Source organism: Homalodisca vitripennis, chromosome X, assembly GCF_021130785.1.
Source record: "Homalodisca vitripennis isolate AUS2020 chromosome X, UT_GWSS_2.1, whole genome shotgun sequence".
NCBI classification, from domain to species: Eukaryota; Metazoa; Arthropoda; class Insecta; order Hemiptera; family Cicadellidae; genus Homalodisca; species Homalodisca vitripennis.
This window is the reverse complement of record NC_060215.1, coordinates 96466122-96484272: the sequence shown is the minus strand read 5'-3', so window position 1 is coordinate 96484272 and position 18151 is coordinate 96466122. Positions and strand designations below refer to the sequence as shown.

The window sequence follows — 18151 nt, the reverse complement described above, 5'->3', positions numbered from 1 at the left end:
TTCTCCTACTCATTACAACTTAAGAAACTCCATCTGTATACCTGTACCAAAACACCGTACCTCATTTTTTGAAAACCAGTTATATTTTTCAGCAATCAAATTATTTAATAGTCTCCCACTGGAAATAAAAGCAGAAACTGTTGTTAGCAAATTTAGAAAAAGACTTAAGTGTTTTTTGATTGATGGAGAGTTTTACTCTGTAAGAGAGATTATCTAATGTACAAATAAGATGTTTAGTTATTTTATCTTTTGTTTTTATTATTATTGTAAATTATTGACCATTGTCATGCAATGTTAATTGTTAATTGACAAATAAACACTTTGACTTTGACTTTGACTATTAAAATGTCACCATTAACGATATTGTAAATGGAAAATGTTTCACTTTAACATTTGACTGTATCTCAGATACGAGTATTAGTAACAAAACAGAGTTTAATACTGAATTTAAAATCTATCTCGCACTATCGATGTCAATTACTACAGGTACAGAAGTGTCAAACCTAGTTGAAACCTGTAAACAAATAAATGAGTTCTATGGTCCAACAGAGATTTACAAATCTTAGTATTATTAAATTTACAAAGAGCACAGAGTGCTTCAGAAAGTAAACAAAATACCCCCGCCCCCACCAAAACGTGGGTATGGTAAAGGTAAAGGTTGGGTATTGTATACTTTTTTCTTGTACACAAATAAATTATTTATCTTCGGCGTTAGAAGATTGTATGATCTCATTATTATGAAATGTTTATAATAGACCAATTATGATTAAATTTGTATTATATCGTACCCTATCACCCTGCCCCCTCTCGGATAACCTGACGATTTGTATAATCTTATATCTCGTATTAAAAATATCAATGACAGAACTCATTGCTCCATTCGAGGTGGATTCTCCGCAACCCCAAACAAAACACACATGACTACAATGTTTATAACGAATCGTGAAACTTCCAAATAGTACGGTACTATCCCCACGAATCTACTGGTTAAGAACTAGTTCTTGGCAGGATCCGGTTCATTAGCATTACCGTCGCACTGACCCTTCGGCGACTCCATCGATCGCTCACGAGGGTTACGAGTACCGCCAATAATAGGACAAGGACTTTTTGTGTACATCTACCATTTCGACAATCGCTATCGTCGATATTATGCACTGTAATTGGTGGTAAGCATATTATCACGAGACTGCTAGATAGCGGGTTGTGCGTAACTAACATTTTTTACTGGTGGGCCTGCGTTTACTATAGCGTTTACAATGTGAAGGAAAATTAAGTAACTTAATCGAGGCTACTTAACATTGTAAAGTCATTTCCGTATGGTCGAAAAATTATCGTGTGATTCTTACATTCACTGTGCCATTATCAGATTTACATAAATTATTTTCCTTATTTAGGTTTTAAACTACTTTAGTACTAAACCGTATACATTTTTTATAGCGAAAATGTGTCAAAATTGAATATTCACATGGGCTTTACTTTCTAAACCCCTAATGTAAAAACTATACATGTTTTTAATGATTTTCAAATTTTGAATACGCTGACAAAAATACAAAAATAACACAACAAGCATTGTTTAACAATTGTTTTGCTAAAAATGTATGTTTATCCTTGCTTTTAAGGATTATATTATAAATATTTATGCATGCGTTGTTACCGTATTTGCTATTTCCAAGATAATTGACATAGGCTCTTTGTAGATGTAGGCTATTCATTTAGTTTTTAAATCAAGATCAAACAAATACAACTAAGATATTAACTGTTTTCACTCTGGCCTGACTATTTTGTTCCTTTACATGTTTTCGTTGTTATACAAATTTTTGTGACATTCGACATAAAAACCTTTCGAATTTCGTTGTTTGGAAATACAAAGTTGGATTTCAAAAGCAGCAACTTACTACAACATATTTTAAACGTTATGGTTTAAGCGCCAAACGCTCTCACATTTTTAAATAAAATACAACGTACACGCGATAATAACTAAGCATTCCATACACATTGAAAGCTTTTTATTTTCTGTAATATTTTAATTTCGTCAAGATTATTAAAACACAATATGTAGATATTTTATCTAGAATTACTACAGCCTATTTTATCGCGCACTCGTCAAAACTTAACTTAATAAGATTAATTAAAAACTAGAACAAAATCCACTGGATAGCAGTGGCCGCCTCGTAATCAAGCATGCGTGATATTTGCTGATAGTCACTTGCCTTTTTCTCGGGAACCGACGTGGTTTGGATGTTCGGCGACCATGGTCAGTGTCAGCTGTGGACGGGGAGGGACTGCGGGCGCGGCACGACTCGGGTCCTGTCCTCACAAACTGACACGGGTACACACTGACACTACACACTGACACTACACACACTGAGACACGCGCTACGACACTCCACACCGCGACGTGACGCGTGACGCGCCGTTAGCAGCCGCCACTCCTATCGGTTATCGTGGAAGCAGCCTTCACCACGCTCGGCAGTGGTTGTCTCGAAGCCTGCATCTGTCAGGTGACCTCGGTATCTGTACTCGAGTTGGCGGGAAATACTAGTCCAGGAGGCGCCGCTGTAATCAATCCCTTTATTCCCTTCACCGAGTTCGTTCCCCCTACACACCTGCAGTCCTTGCGTTATGAATGAGGCTCGGACACCTCCGTCGTGTCATCTCGACTGCGATAACCGATGGAGGCCAAAAGCCTCAGAGACCATCATCACTCGTTATTTCTGTCTGTGCAAGATATTTCCCTAATATTGGCAATCAACACGTCAATGTACTATCAATTATTTCACTCAAATCTAAAATTAACCTAACTGAGACTATTAATAAAATTAGTTTAATGTTTAAAGCTTATATAATTCTTTAGGGGTTGAAATAAGGCAATTCACGTGTTTTTCAAAAGATAAAAATATAACCACACACTTTTTGAAGATTTTTATTACATTATTACGAGTGTGTTTTAGGTGTTGGATGTTTTATTTCAAAATGTAGGCAGGGGCAGGGGTCAGCTCAAGATTTTCAAATAGCAACACCCATTTTGTGATATACGACAGGAAAACGAATAAAACCAAATCAGGTACTGCTTACATACAGTCTTTATATCAAATTAAATTAGTGAGCAGTAGTACTATTTTAAACATCTTATTTATACATATTTTATAAATCAGACATATTCCTTGTTTAATTTGCCTCTTCAGATTCATGGAAATAAAAGAAAAAGCTTTAGAGTATGTTCGTTATATAACTTAGAATTTTTGATCAATATCGAAATAGAGAGGTACAAAATAAAAAAATGTAAATGCCACCTTGTGAATGAATCATGGAATGAAATCCATTATAAACTGAAAACACAACTTAACAAAAAGATTACAATTTGCCTATTACAAATTGGAGTAGTATGATTATAAGTTATTTTTTTCTTATTTTTAATTTAATAACAACATTGCACTTATTTAGAGGGTAAATGTAGAGCATTTTAACTCAAACTATAAGGCAATTATTTCTATGAATACTTAATTGAAAATTTATTTTAACTGGTCACTGCTCTACTACCTGCCTGATGTTAAACATCAAATGGTATTTTTTATATTTTTTAATGTATTTAAATAATTTGATGAGATGATATCTCCATTAAAAACTAAAGAAATGAGCTTGAACTTGGTATAAATGTGTTATATTAGAGTGATTGGACGATTTTTCTACTTTGGTATCTACACTAGACCAGCTAGACAAAGAGGGTAAGAGGCCCAATCAAATAGTTACTAGTAATATCTTGTGAAGACTTATATAGTTTGTAATCCTACTATTTTAGGCATCAGAGAAATATTTTGATCCTTGCCTTTATGTGCATTCTGAAAATTTAATAAACTAAATTTATTTTTACTTCTTCATTTTCACATTTTAAATCGGTTTAGTTTTATAAAAATCTTTTACATTTCAAAAAAACATACAAACAAACACTATGTTTGAATTGTTTGTATTTAGATTTTATTGTATTTGATAAAGAAACACTGATTATTTCTGACTCATCATTTAGAAATTGAGCATGAGGACAAAAGCAACTGGCCTACCCATTTGTACCCAGGGCTTAAAAATCTTAAATCAATTAGTAAATATTTGTTATGTATTTATGATTACATTGTTTCTAATTTTATTTAATATTCATGCCCTTCATTTGATACTTGATCAATAATTGTTATTTTTCATATCTTTGTTTCCATAGTGTTATTTTATGAGTTACCACTATTTGGTCATAGATATTTCCAAGAACAAAACAAAACCATGTCAAACTCCAACTCAAACGAATTATTTGTTTCAGAACTTTATCAAATAATTTTGGGAGTCAGACATTGTGTAATACACAAATAGACAAAATCAAATTTATTTTGTTGGCTCTAAAACTGAATTCATTGTATTTCATTTTAAAATGTCTATATATTTACTACTTATTTTATAACAAAATTTAAATAGTCTGTAAAAATAGAAGGATTTTGAATAGTTAACAATGGAACTTTGACTTAATCCTGATAATATAAACCTGCTAGCAACAATTTTTAAATATGACAACACTGTCTTCTACATGAGTCATCATCTTTTCCCTAGATGCCATTTCCGACTCCTTTCCCATTGGACTAAAACAAAGGGAGATATCTCTGTTTCAAAATATTTCAGAGGAGGTAACCCTTTCTTGTTTATTGAGTTGGTTGTTGAGTTTATTGCACCCCCACCACCATTATTGAGCCCTATAAAAACATCACCATCAGTCATTGTAATGACTCCCTCTTCTGTAAGTTTATGGATGTAAAATTTAAAGTCACTTTACAGTAAACATAGCAGACACTGTTAAGATGGCATAATCCCTTTTTTAATCACAGATCGGTAAGATACCTTACCTGAAGAAATAAAAAAACAACTAAACTTTTGTTAGATCATTCAATGATCAACTGTAGGTGTTAAAATTAAACTATTTGTCTCCACAACAGTAATTTCAAATCAGACACACAGAAAAGAATTTAAATAGAGGTTTAAATTTTGTTTATTTTGCAAATTTTGCTGAATTCCATATTTATATAATGTGAGAGAATGGGATATTTTTTATTTTATAAAATATTTAATTCCTTGAGTAATATTTCATTCAAAACATGTAATTTTTTAAAGTAATATTTTGTTTTTTAATTTGATTCAATCCTTTATAATTTAAAAACAAATGATTCCCTTAGCTCATAGTTCATATATTTACTGCAAAAAGTATACCCTTATTCTGAGCCATATTTTATTTGCCCTGTTAACAACAAGATCGCTCAAAATTATTAATTTAAATGCATATAACTCCTCATAGAGTTATCAAAATTATTTTAATTTTTTCTTGTTTTCAGGAGATGTCGCAAAGGTTCAGGGTATAACTTTGAGATCTAATTAAAAAATAACCCAACCAAAAACGGATTGCACCATTTTAGTAGTCACACAACCAAAACATAAGACGTCCTTCACTGACCAATTATAATATTCTACTATAGTTCGAGCTACATCACTGCCAACCTGGATTGTGGTAAATAACCCATTGCTTAATGCACTAAGGCCTAAGGATATATTGAGATATATCTTTGCATGAGAATAGAAGATTAGTTTCTTGCGATAACACTAGTATTAAAATTATTTATTAAGATCTCTTTACATTGTTAATGAATAATAAAACCAAAGATCCTTATTATAGTTACATGGTAACTGTTACAGTTACATGGTACTGACAGTGTTACATAAAAACCTATAGTAAAAGAAAGAACAAGAATATTGTAATACTCCTGCAGTTTGTTCACAGCATTACTTCTAATTGTACTGCACTGCAAATTGTCTATTAAAAACCGAAGGAGCTCTCATTGAATTGTATAACTTCACAAAATTGATAGATGTTACATATAATTCTGACAGATTGTTTGTTTTTATTTTCATATTAGAACTAATAAAACACCTTAAAGTAATATTCAGTAATTAAATTGAATGTATCAAAATCACCACTATATACAGATAAATTAAACTAGCAGCTTGGTTGCCACTAGATTATTTACCAATAGAAAATACGGAGATTTAGCTTATATTCAGAATTCATTATTTTTACAGAGTCATCTAAAATATAAAAAAGTTACTTCTATTATTTAATTTAAAATTACATCTACAGATTTTAAAAAGTTTGTTTCTAAAGGCCTAAAATATGTTCTTCATCTAGTATTTTTTTTTTTTTATAATTAGCCAACTTTCAACATCACAAGTTCTTTATGGAGTGTAATTTAGAGCAATAAATTACTGTATTTTACTTACAACTGCCTTTAAGCTCAAATCACTGTATGTAATGTACATAGAATGTGCTTTTATAAAATACAATTAAACAATTTTGCTATATCATATGATATAAATATTACAATCACTTCTCAACCTATGTCCTAATGTTATCATACTTGTTTCTCCCAGTTCAAGAATTTTTAAATCCGAGTCAAGAGTTGAGTTCTTTGGCTGTTTATATCTCCGAGTAAAACACACTCAACCTCGTAATGGTATGAAATGGGCAACAAACAACAGAAGCATGCACCTCTAACAGTCTGAAACATTGACCACAAGAAAGCATCATACTACAAGAGCATCTACAGCATTGTAAAACCAATAATAAATAAATTAAACTCTTTCACCAAAACATTAACTGGCTCTCAAACAAAACTGATAGACTAACCCACATCCTAAGCAATTGCACATCTCATGACGTAATAGTTAAAGACCAAGAAAACCAATGCCTAACTCCGGGCAACTTAAAAACACAAACATTCAATGACATTCATTTATTGGAGGGTTTTCAAGGAAGAACCAGGTAAAAGGAGGTTTAGCTGGATATATAAAGCAACGTCTTGAAAATATGCAAAAAGGATAAGCAAAGGTGGAGAGGAAGCTGAGCTAATCTGAGAACGCTCTCTTTCAGATAAAACTCAAGAAAAAAGTAATGCATGTACTAGGGGTCTACCAACCACCAGGCGCAAATCTAGATGATACCATGAACATACTAGCAGATGAGGGAGAAACCCCCCTGTAAAAAAAAACCAGACAGAAATAGTACGTGATATACCCCCTGGGGCTCATACATTTTTTTATGAGTACGTGGACAGTGACAACAGGGTTACCCGAGATGATTATGTCACTACTTCTACTTACTTGTGACATGCTCCTTCCAAGAGATTTTAATGTGTTTATTTTCTAAATGGGACCCCACACCTTTGTTCTTGACTGGCCACCTTTGGCTAACCTCTTATATTTACGACTCTCAGATTTCCAACAGTCTTCTCACTTCCTTTTTTTCAATCTCTCTTCTGTCTATCAACTGTTCTTTAACTCTCACTTCTCCTCCTTACCCTTTTTTTCCTATCTGTTTTTTTCCTAGAGAGGTTGTCTAAAGTTTGATCATGATTGATCGGCACCGTCAATAATGGGGAAACTATGGACCTCTCTTGGCGGTGGGCTGTGTGAATTTGCTGGCAAGATGTGTGTGCAAGTGCTGGCCTTGATGAGTGAGCACGGCCTCACTCCGGCGACGGAGAAGACCGAGATCGTACTTCGCACCAAACAGAGGATTGACAGGGTGAAGGTTCTCGGCATGACGCTTGATACCAAGCTCACGTTCTGAGACCGTATCCATGGAGCGGTAAATAAGGCAGCGGTTGATACCACCTCTTTGAGCCAACTTATGAAGAATATCGGTAGACCTGTGGCGAGTAAGCGGCTGCTCATGTCGGTCACGCAATCGGCCGTGCTCCTGTACAGATTCGAGATATGGCAGACACTCTACGTTAAATATGCTATAGGTAAAAGATGGTGACAGTAAATAGAAAAGGGGCACTCAGGATAGCGAGTGCTTACCACAATGTATCTGAATTGGCCGTCTTCATGGTGGCGGAGGCCACCTCACATGACCTGCTTGCTTTCGAAAGAAAGCGGGTATACGAAAGTAATGGTGTGGTAGTTTGTAACGAGGCTCGAGAACACACCATGAGGGACTGGCAGGAACGATGGCTGCTACGGAGCAGAGGACGTTCGACGGCCAGTCTGATTAAAGACCTGAGAGAATTGGTGGAGCGACAACATGGGGAGGTAATTTATACCTCACCCAGTTCTTCACCGGTCACTGCAACTTTCGAGCATACTTGTTTTTAAGATGGATAAGTTTGAAAGCTCGGAATGTCCCTATGGGGATGCAGAGCACGACGATGCCAACCACTCGTTCTTCTTCTGCAGACGATGAGAAAACAAAAAAAGGAGACTCGAGATTGCCATAGGCAACTCTCACCAGACACCATTGTTCTGAAAATCTTCTCTAACAGGCAGACTTGGAATAGTATCTCTGTTTATGTAGAGAGGGTACTGAAAACCAAGAAATTAGAAGTAAGGTAAAACTGTCCGGAGTTGTCCAACCAACTGAACTCTCTGTTTGCTTAAGTAAGCACCCTCTTGAAGTAATGAAGAAATCAGTCCTGAGAGGGAGTGACACCTGAGCCGGTGGGGTTTTAATGTGTGCAAGTCCTACACACCAGCGAAATTCGCTGGCGGTGCATTAGACTGGCCCTACCTCCAACAAGAATCACTTTTGAAACATCAACACCAACTGACTGAATTTGTACATACATAGACACTCAGTTTGTTCAGACATCTGTCATTCGCACTGGCCTTTCTGATTATACAGGGCAACTAGCTGTTTTCAACTCTCTAACAAACAGTGCAGTTCTTGCAAAAACAAAAAGGAGAAACTTTAGCCACAGATCAATAAATCATTTAAAACCCAACCTAGCAGAACAAAATTTGAACTCAGTAAATCAAACAGCACACAGTAACTTAGCCTACAACACCTTCTACAATATTGTACAATAACTCTTAAATGACAGCTGCTCTCTCAAAACAACAAGGAATAAAAAGTCCAGAAAGTCCAAATCATGGGATAGAGAATGCACATGACTTAAATGCCTATATCTCCAGGCACTAGAGAGAGAAGAATGCTCAGGTTGAGAAGAAGTCAGGATAGAAACAGTAGTCAGGAAAAAAGACTGACCAGAAACTGAAAACACTGTGAAGAGAACAAAGAGAGGCTCAAATTGACAGAGCAGATACTAAGTCCAAAGCCCTCTGTCATGTAATATATAATGAGAAAAAGGCTAGCCACTACAGCCACTACATGAATAACCAGATACACCTACAAATTCATGTGAACACAATTCAAGAACCAATAGAAGTAAAAAACTGCTTTAACAACTTCTTTGCTACAGTGGCACAAAGAATACTAAAAAACAATCTAACACATACTTCACCAACTACTCACCAGAATTTAAAGCAGACTAATATCGATAGATATTCCAAAAAAATCTATCGATACTATCAGTAAAGCTTAGTAAATCCTACAAAAAAGAATTAATTACCTGCCCTCTTACTGATATCATAAATAAGTCACTTTAACAAGGAATCATCTAAAATTTAAATAATCTATCCAAAATATAAAAGCAGACCAGCAACTGATGCTGGCTGTTACCGACCAATATCTCTGATTTCAACTTTCTCCAATATTATTGAAAAGACTGTGATTGAAAATCTGATGCATAATTTCCAGCATCACGACCTTCTAACGATCCGATAACATGGATTTCTAAAAGGCAGATCAACAGCTACGGCTTTAATAAAACTTACTAAACACATTAGTGATCAGTCAGAAGAGAACACAGTGCCTGTTCCTTGATTTCAGCAAAGCTTTTGACTGTCTCTACTATAGTCACTTACTCCAAAAGCTGAGTATTATGGGTATAGATGGAACAGAATTAAACTGGTTCCAGAGCTACTTGAGTGATAGAAAGCAGCTTGTATAAATCCAGTACACAAAGAACAACACCATGGTAAAGGCCCAATCATAGCTCAAAGATGTACAAATAGATGTGCCACAGCAATTAGTGCTGGGTCAAGTACTACTCTTGCTGCTCACCTACGACCTGACAGACTTGTTACAAGATGCTTGTCACACATTTATATATGCGAATGACCCAGTTCTCACACTAGCAAATAAATCAATAGACTATCTCAATAGAAACACAAATATAACACTAAACATCACCAAAGAATACTGCTATTCTAATGATTTAGTTTTAAAAGAGAAAAAACTGTACAAATTAATTTTACTACAAATACAGAAATGTGCATATTGTACTACCTGGCTTGGAAGTAAAATCTCTCACTAAATATCTTGGTTGCAAACATAGTTGACACAAATTTGAACTGAAAACCTCATGTTGACCAACTCCTCAAAAAACTTTGCTCAGACATTAATGTTATACACACAATTAAGCATGTAAGTGATATAGAAACAGCTAAGACTGCCTATTTTGCCCTGTTCGAATCCCAACAAAGTTACCACAGTATGGGTAGGTACTACCAACACCAGTCTTGAGTGAGTTCTTAAACATCAGAAGAGAGCTATCATATGTCTGGCAGGACTGCAACTCAAAGAAAGATGCAGAAAGCCCTTCAAACACCTCAAAATCCTTACTGTTGTAGCCCTGTACATTCAAGATGTGGTCCTTCGAGCAGTCAACTCTGGACAACATGGCCATAACAACGTACACCACCACAATCAAGAAATGCTATAAACTTCAATCCGCCATACCACCATATAAGCCTTTACGGAATGAAGCCCTCAGACAAAGGAGTCCTGTACTTCAAAAAGCTGCCGAACAATAGCAACAGCATCCAAACCACTTCAAGAAAGTAATGACTGAATGGCTACAGGAGAATGGCTGTTCTCTAAGATCATGTTAATAAAGAGTTATGTCTAATATCAATACTTCTAATTTCCCCCAAATTGTAATTTCTATATGAACATAAACTTCAATTATAGGTCAGGAAGTTTCTTTGCTTTTTCACATAAGCATTCAATCAGAATTGCACACTGACAAGCATTGTTAGTGTCTTCATGCATGTACAGTTCACCATCATTGTACATTACAAGCTATAATGTCAAAAGATTAAAGTCTCATAACCTAAATTTTTTTAAAAGGCTTATTTTCATCACATTGATATTACTTTCATATTTTCACATAGTCATTAGTGATGGGGTGAGTTAAAGAAGATATTATTTAAAATGTTTCACTCGACTTAATAAAATTACAAAAATATCTCCATTATACACATTGATAAGCTTCGCAATTCTGCAGTCAGACAACAAAAGGATGGCTGCTTTATCATAAAAACATTTTATTTGTTTGGCTAGCGTACTGGCTACGTGAGAGAAACTAACATTTTTGTTGTTTGTCACGAGTATTGTATCTCTCTGCAAAACAGCATCTAAGATCATATGTTGGAAGTTTAGGAATATCACGAAAATTTGTGGTTCCTACCTATTGTCTGCAATCATACTCCTAGTGAGTTTAGTTTGTGACTCATTCATCATCATGTTATAAGAATAAACAATAATAAAAATAACACAAAGCATGACACAACTCTCTGAAAATTTAACATGTCGAACTCAGTGCCTAAGTGCCAACTTGTAGCAGACAGTAGCAAAAGTGAAGAGTAGTAAAGTCATTAGTGATGGGGTGAGTTAAAGAAGATATTATTTAAAATGTTTCACTCGACTTAATAAAATTACAAAAATATCTCCATTTTTTCATAACTTTAAGTACGATGCACAAACGGAAGATGTTAATTGATTTTTACTTATTATATGTAATTTTTAGTTTTATCACAATAGGCAACTTTTCTACACTACGGCATTCCAAAAATATCAATTTTTTTTCTATCTACCCTAATGTGCTCTAGCACCACTGCTCTGTCCAACACGTATAATCTGGCCATCTACAAGTCTCCTTAATTCTATATAATACAATTATTTATAGAGCTGATAGAAAATACGATGCAAACCACAAAGAGATGAAGGGGTATGTGTCTATTTTGCTTCACCAAAGTCTATTATCTTCCAGATTATCTGGATATCCTTTACCCTTAGTTGTAATTCTCATCCTAGGGCTAGAACAGGTTTTATTTTACAATGTATGGATCATATGAATCTGTAAAAACTACGTTGTGGTTTTTTTATGTGGAGAAACCCCACAAGCAGCAATAAAAAATACATATCCTGAGGGTTTCGTAGTATCTTGATCTGCCACATGGGACTAAACTGTTTTATAGTGAGCAGCATTGAAATAACATTAATAGCTATGCAAAACTTCATGATGTTTGGGTTAGTAACTCAAATATGTTTAAATGTTAAATGCCACTGGGACAGAGTCCTGAGGTCAGCAAGCACCTTATTATCGTGTGAACAACTTTCATGGTTATAGTAAAGATTTTATAAATAAGATCTTCAAGGAAATCATAGGAAAACTTCACATTAAAATGTTTATATTTTATTTAATATTTTGTTTTGAGCTTGACCAGCCTCTTTACCTTCTTTTGCTACAGCTGCAGGCGCAGGTATCAGGTTTATACTAAACACGTTTTATACAATTTAATGTGTACTGTTCGTTTGTTTTTAAACCCTAACACGCTGTGTGTTCTAAAACATTAATATTTACACAATTTACCGACCAATCGTTCTTCAGTTCTTGGTAATGTGAACAATACATGATAATTTTTGTTCATATGGTGATCATCATTAGATGCATAGAAACATGGGTCAATTATACTCTTTAAGATATCATAATATAAATTCAGAAATATGTACCACAAATAAACAATGAAACTCCTAGTGAGCGTACTCTAGGAAAGTGAGTAACTGAACACACATACATATGAATATCTGATGAAATCAGCATGTGAACAAAACTCAGTCATGTAATGGTAAACATGTCAGGGTTGTATAATATATGGGTAAGTTAACTTTTATTCTATATCTGGTCATCAGTTCAAGAGTAACGTTTCCACAATGAATAAAGAATGTAAACAGGTATATTCTACAGTAGTTTTATATACACAATACAAAAAGTGCCACTATTGATGATAATAAACTAAATGGTACTATGTGTATCTTGATACCAATATTCAGACTATTTAGAACTTTCATGCACTATCTAATGCTACCATAATGTTGAATTCTCAATATGATATTGAAATAAGCCATTTGACATATTCTCCTCAAAGACAAATATTTATCTAGCAATTAATTACAGTTATAGACAGTTCTTCATAGCAAAACAGGTGTAAATGTTTCTGCAGGCAATTGAAAAATTACAGACAATAATTTACATCATTTTTATGTACAATATTAAGGCTTTTTAAATGTTTTAAGTAAGAAAATTAAATACCAAAACATGTCAACGAGTTATTGTTAGTTCTAAAGGTTTACCTTTAAAAGAGATTTATTGAGCAGCAACTGTGGAGCCATTGTGGGAGAAAACAACTCATTCTCCTGCAACAAATACACTACTATAAACATACCAGTTCTATGTTATTTATTAAAATACAATATTAATATTGCCAATAGACATATTTTTAGTGGGTATATTGATTATCAAAAGAAAGTGAGTGAAGTAACAAGTGTGGATACTCCTTGATTATTAATTATTTATTGTATTAATGAAACTCTTGCTTTTTTTATTTTACGCAGTAATACATTTCTTAAAAAATATGTGCATAATATTTGTAAACAGGTCTAGCTAGAAATAACAATACAAAGACATTTCAGCTTTGGTAATCAAATACATGTTTAATTCTTTTAAAGCAAAGTTTTAATGATAGTAAATGCTAAAATTTGGAGGAAAATTCACTTATGTTTTTTTATAATAAAATTAAGCTAATTAAAAGACACAAGAAAGATTTAAATGATAACAGCTTTAAGAAAAATTGGACATTTAACTATGTTTAGTTACTTTTACAAATCGTAAGTTGTTATTGGAGATCTAAGCATGATTTTCTGCGTTTCAAGACTTCTCGGTTTCTTGCAACTCCCCTGTTAGATACTTTAAAACAGAGAAGAATTGGGTTCTTGTCAGCAATGTATAGTTACATCTGCTGCATGTTAACGTTTTTACTGTAGCAATAGTCAATCAATTGAAAATGGATAACCAAAACAACTGCAAAGTAAGGATCAGAGCAGATTCTCAAACTACAAAATCCTTTGTTACATTACACCATAATGTTACCGCTTAAACCACCTTTTTTCTTTGAACCCCAATATGGCTGTAATAGAAAGCACGGCTAAAATTATGACGTGTAACATATGTTTACTCAATTATGAGTTGGTTTGTTGGTTTCAATGGTTCCATCTTGAAAAAAAATAGACTTGGTACAAGAACATAATTTTTAACAAAATATGTTTGTATAATTCTAAATGATCAATGTCTAACAGCTAAATGCCATCTCCCCACTCTTTAACAAATCAAATTTGTTACATGTTGAAGTTGTTATATGTTAAGTGTATATACGAGATTATATACAGAACATAAGACAGTATAAAACATGTATATAAAGTGTATATATATATATATATATATATATATATATACACTTTTGTAATCATATATACTGTAAATTATAGCATTTGTATTATTAATTTAAATTTACTCCTAAATTTATTTTATATGAATACATTGTATCTTAATATGTTTTTGATAATTTTATACTGTTAACAATCCGAAATATAATTTTGTGTTTATTGTTAAAATGTTAAAAATGAACATTACTTGAATTTTTAACATTATGTTAGCCAACCCCGCAGACAGCCCATGGGCCATTGCATTGCTGTTAAGTGTTTGTTTCTACGATCGATTATTACTATTGTTTCGCTAAACAAAACACTTTTTCTTCTTCATTTATTAAACTTGTATTATGAAAGTATATTTTTCATAAATTGCTTTTTTATTAATTATTTTATTATTATTTGTGATAAGTATGTTCTGGGCAGGCAGGTAGCTTGTGAAATTGATTGATTAAAGACAACAACGATAATCTTTTCAAATTATTATTTGCACATAAATAATTTAAATACATATAAAGAATTCTATAATTTTTCAAAAATTGCCATTCAACGAAACTTGTTCTGCACTAAAATACAAATACTAATAAGGAATATATTGTGACTAATAAGTAACTTTTATAAATATATATAAATAAGCTTTGAAACAAGTTACTATTTTATTTAAGAATATTATTAAGAATGGTGGAGATTGAGGGTTTAGACCTTGTACTTAATGATACAATACAGAACAGAACAAGTGATAAAGTGATTGTTTAAGTAAACAAGCAGTTATCGAGGACTACACAAGCTACAAGAGGAGACTGTTTATAGCAATTCACCAGATTGTACCTATACTCTAATAAGAAATTAAACATTTTAACATTTTACAGAAATAGTTATTTAGAAATTTTATACATGCTCTAAAGAACTACTACAGTAATATAACAAAGAAATACAGATTTTGTTTTGTTCACGTTATTCACATTAGATTTAAAACATAAATCACATGTCTCACACACACACACACACACACACACACACACACACACACACACACACACACACACACACACACACACAAATAAAAATAAAATTACAAAAATAAATAAATAAAACGAAAAATGGGAACATATTATCTACTATTTTAAGAGATGTCATTCAATTCTGTTTAACCAAAAATCATAGAAGAACATTATTTCTAGGACAATTTTAGGTTCTGCAATTAACTATTTGCTGATCTTATAACAATGTAATATATTGTAATAACAAAATGTAACTATCAAAACATCAAACAATGATTAACAATAACAGTGATATAAGTATACATTTTATGAAAGTAAAACTCACATCTCATACACTAATCGGATACACTTTGATTCACTGAATCCAATTCACTGATACTTAATCAATACATAATCAATTGTGCTGTAGGCTCCTAATATATTGACCCAGAATGTTTTCAGTTGCATACTAAATACCAGGTTTAATCTCTCTACACCATCTGATTGGCTACAAGATAAACAAAACCACAAAACAGAAACTAAACCGTGAAACTACAGTTAAGTTTCACTTACTAACTTAACTATAGAGTCAAAATAGAATTTCACTTTCCTATTAGAAAACATATTTTCACTGGAAGTATCTAAAAACTGAACTAACAAATTTTATCATATATCAAAGTATTGGATACTTAAAAACTGAAATACAGTCTTTAATAAAATCTCTCAAACTCTGTGGAACGTTTAATGTCCTTCATACTAACTGGTACCATGAGACATTTTAATTTTTAACTCTAAATTACAATACTTTATCACACCAGAAAGTAAACTATTAGAAATATCTTCACAATATTCCCTACTAGAAAATATCCCGTATATTATGTAACACCATTTTCAATCTCAAGCTTTACTTGCCAATTCTATTAACAAATTCAAGAAAGTCGCCCCTCTTAACAATTTGTTAAAAACCCTAGGTTGCCATTTAGAAATTTTCCTTGTGCGCATGTGTGTATAATCGATTAATAATGTACAAATAAACTACACCAACGAAATTAATCTGACTTACTCTTGGAAATATATAAAGTCATTGTTAGGCTTAGTAAATGTATGGAATGAAGTTTATTTACATGTGGATTAGCATTAGTCCAGTAAATACACTGTATTGGTCTATTGAATTAAATGCCTAATTTGACCAATCAAATAAATTACTAAACATTTTATTGGTCTTTTTCATTTTTGTTTTAGGAGACACTCGTGCCAAAACAATTCACAAAATGTACGTTTGGATAATCATCATTTAATACATCTGGCGTGATTTATGATTTCCATATATTAGCTTTTAAATTCTACGAATACTACCTTGAATAACTGTATCCTAAAATCATTGTCTGAGAGATTTCTTTGTGGATCAAGTAAAAGTCAGCATTAGCACAGCAACATTTTTTACTGTCTGTAGAGGTAATCCATTACCCATATGACCCATTACTTACATATTTCACTGTTCATTCACTTCATACTTAACACAAATTCTTGCCCTTATTTTACTTGTTGATGATTGTTTTTAAAATGAAAGCCAATGTCCCTGGACCTCTCGATCTTACTCAGTAACACTTAACCTTACGCAGGCGCGCAGTCAAATTGATCCAGAGTTCAGTAAATTTTGTTATAACTCAGCGAGGAGGCTTGTCAATCTGCTCAAGCTCTTAGTAGCTATCGGAATAGCCATGTGATTCCCTCATACCACACTGTCAGTCAGTTCACTGACTTTGAACAATATGACACTTGGGTTGATCTGACCTCCACATACTCACTTGCTGCTTTTGAATTGATGGGTCAATCTGATCCCTGTGTGCCCTCTCGTATTATTTTTTGTTTGTGCATTGTTGAGTCGTCATGGCCTGTACGCACTCTAATTAGATGTTTTATTTTACAGTAGAATTTGTTAGTACAGAATAGTAAATATGTTTTTATCACTGTCTATGGTAATGAATGGGCTACTTTCCAAACAGCTTAGATCTGTGAAAGCATTACCGGTTTAGCCAAAAGTGTGATTTTGTTATTTATTCTTATAATCCTATGTTCAAACAGCTGATTTTAACACCAAAATAAGCAATAAATAAAATAGTGTTATGTTTCCTTGTGGAAGAATAATTACTACACTATGAAATGTAAGATAATCTTTAAAAGATTTCATGTGCTTTTTTGCATTGTGATGAAAAGTCAAATCAAATGAAATCTTTAATTGCTCGTCACAGTTACATATTGTATGGCAAACATCAGAATTAATTATAAATTTAAAACTCGCATACCACATTACCACCACATCCAAACTTACATAATTTTCATGCATTCCAGTCTCATTCATCCATCGCCAATCTCAACCCACTTCCAGCACTGGAGTCAGTCATCGAATTGGGCGGTCTCCCAGTTAAACACCAGAAACTCATCAACGCTGTAGAATGCATTTGACACCAGGAAGCGCTTAAGACGAGCTTTTGAAGCCTTGGGCGTTTCTAATAGAATTTGGCAAACTGTTGATGAAATGAACACCTGCCTGCGAAGGCAAGTGCTCATAAACCACCGTTCTGTGTCTTCCAGTACGGTAGTTATCTCTGCCTCTAGTCTCATACCCGTGTATGTCACGTCCCCTGGTTAAGGCACATTTAGACAAACAGAACAAAGATGTTTCTAAAATGTAGAGACT

At 33.3% G+C, this 18151-nt stretch overlaps 1 protein-coding gene across 4 annotated transcripts in view; it reads right to left on the bottom strand.

Annotated features, from left to right (window-relative positions):
- The window catches only part of LOC124369728 (battenin), a 98244-nt gene that overhangs the window by 68254 nt on the left and 11839 nt on the right, over positions 1-18151 (bottom strand). For 2 of the 4 annotated variants that reach the window (XM_046827792.1, XM_046827790.1), the window contains exon 2: positions 13340-13402. Coding sequence is in view for 1 of the 4 variants with exons in the window: in XM_046827789.1 (XP_046683745.1) it covers positions 2211-2253 (43 nt within the window). In the remaining 3 variants the exon portion in view is untranslated. Of the gene's footprint in view, positions 1-2210; positions 2527-13339; positions 13403-15796; positions 15910-18151 lie in introns of those variants that run through there. The other 2 variants (XM_046827791.1, XM_046827789.1) reach the window with 2 other exon arrangements.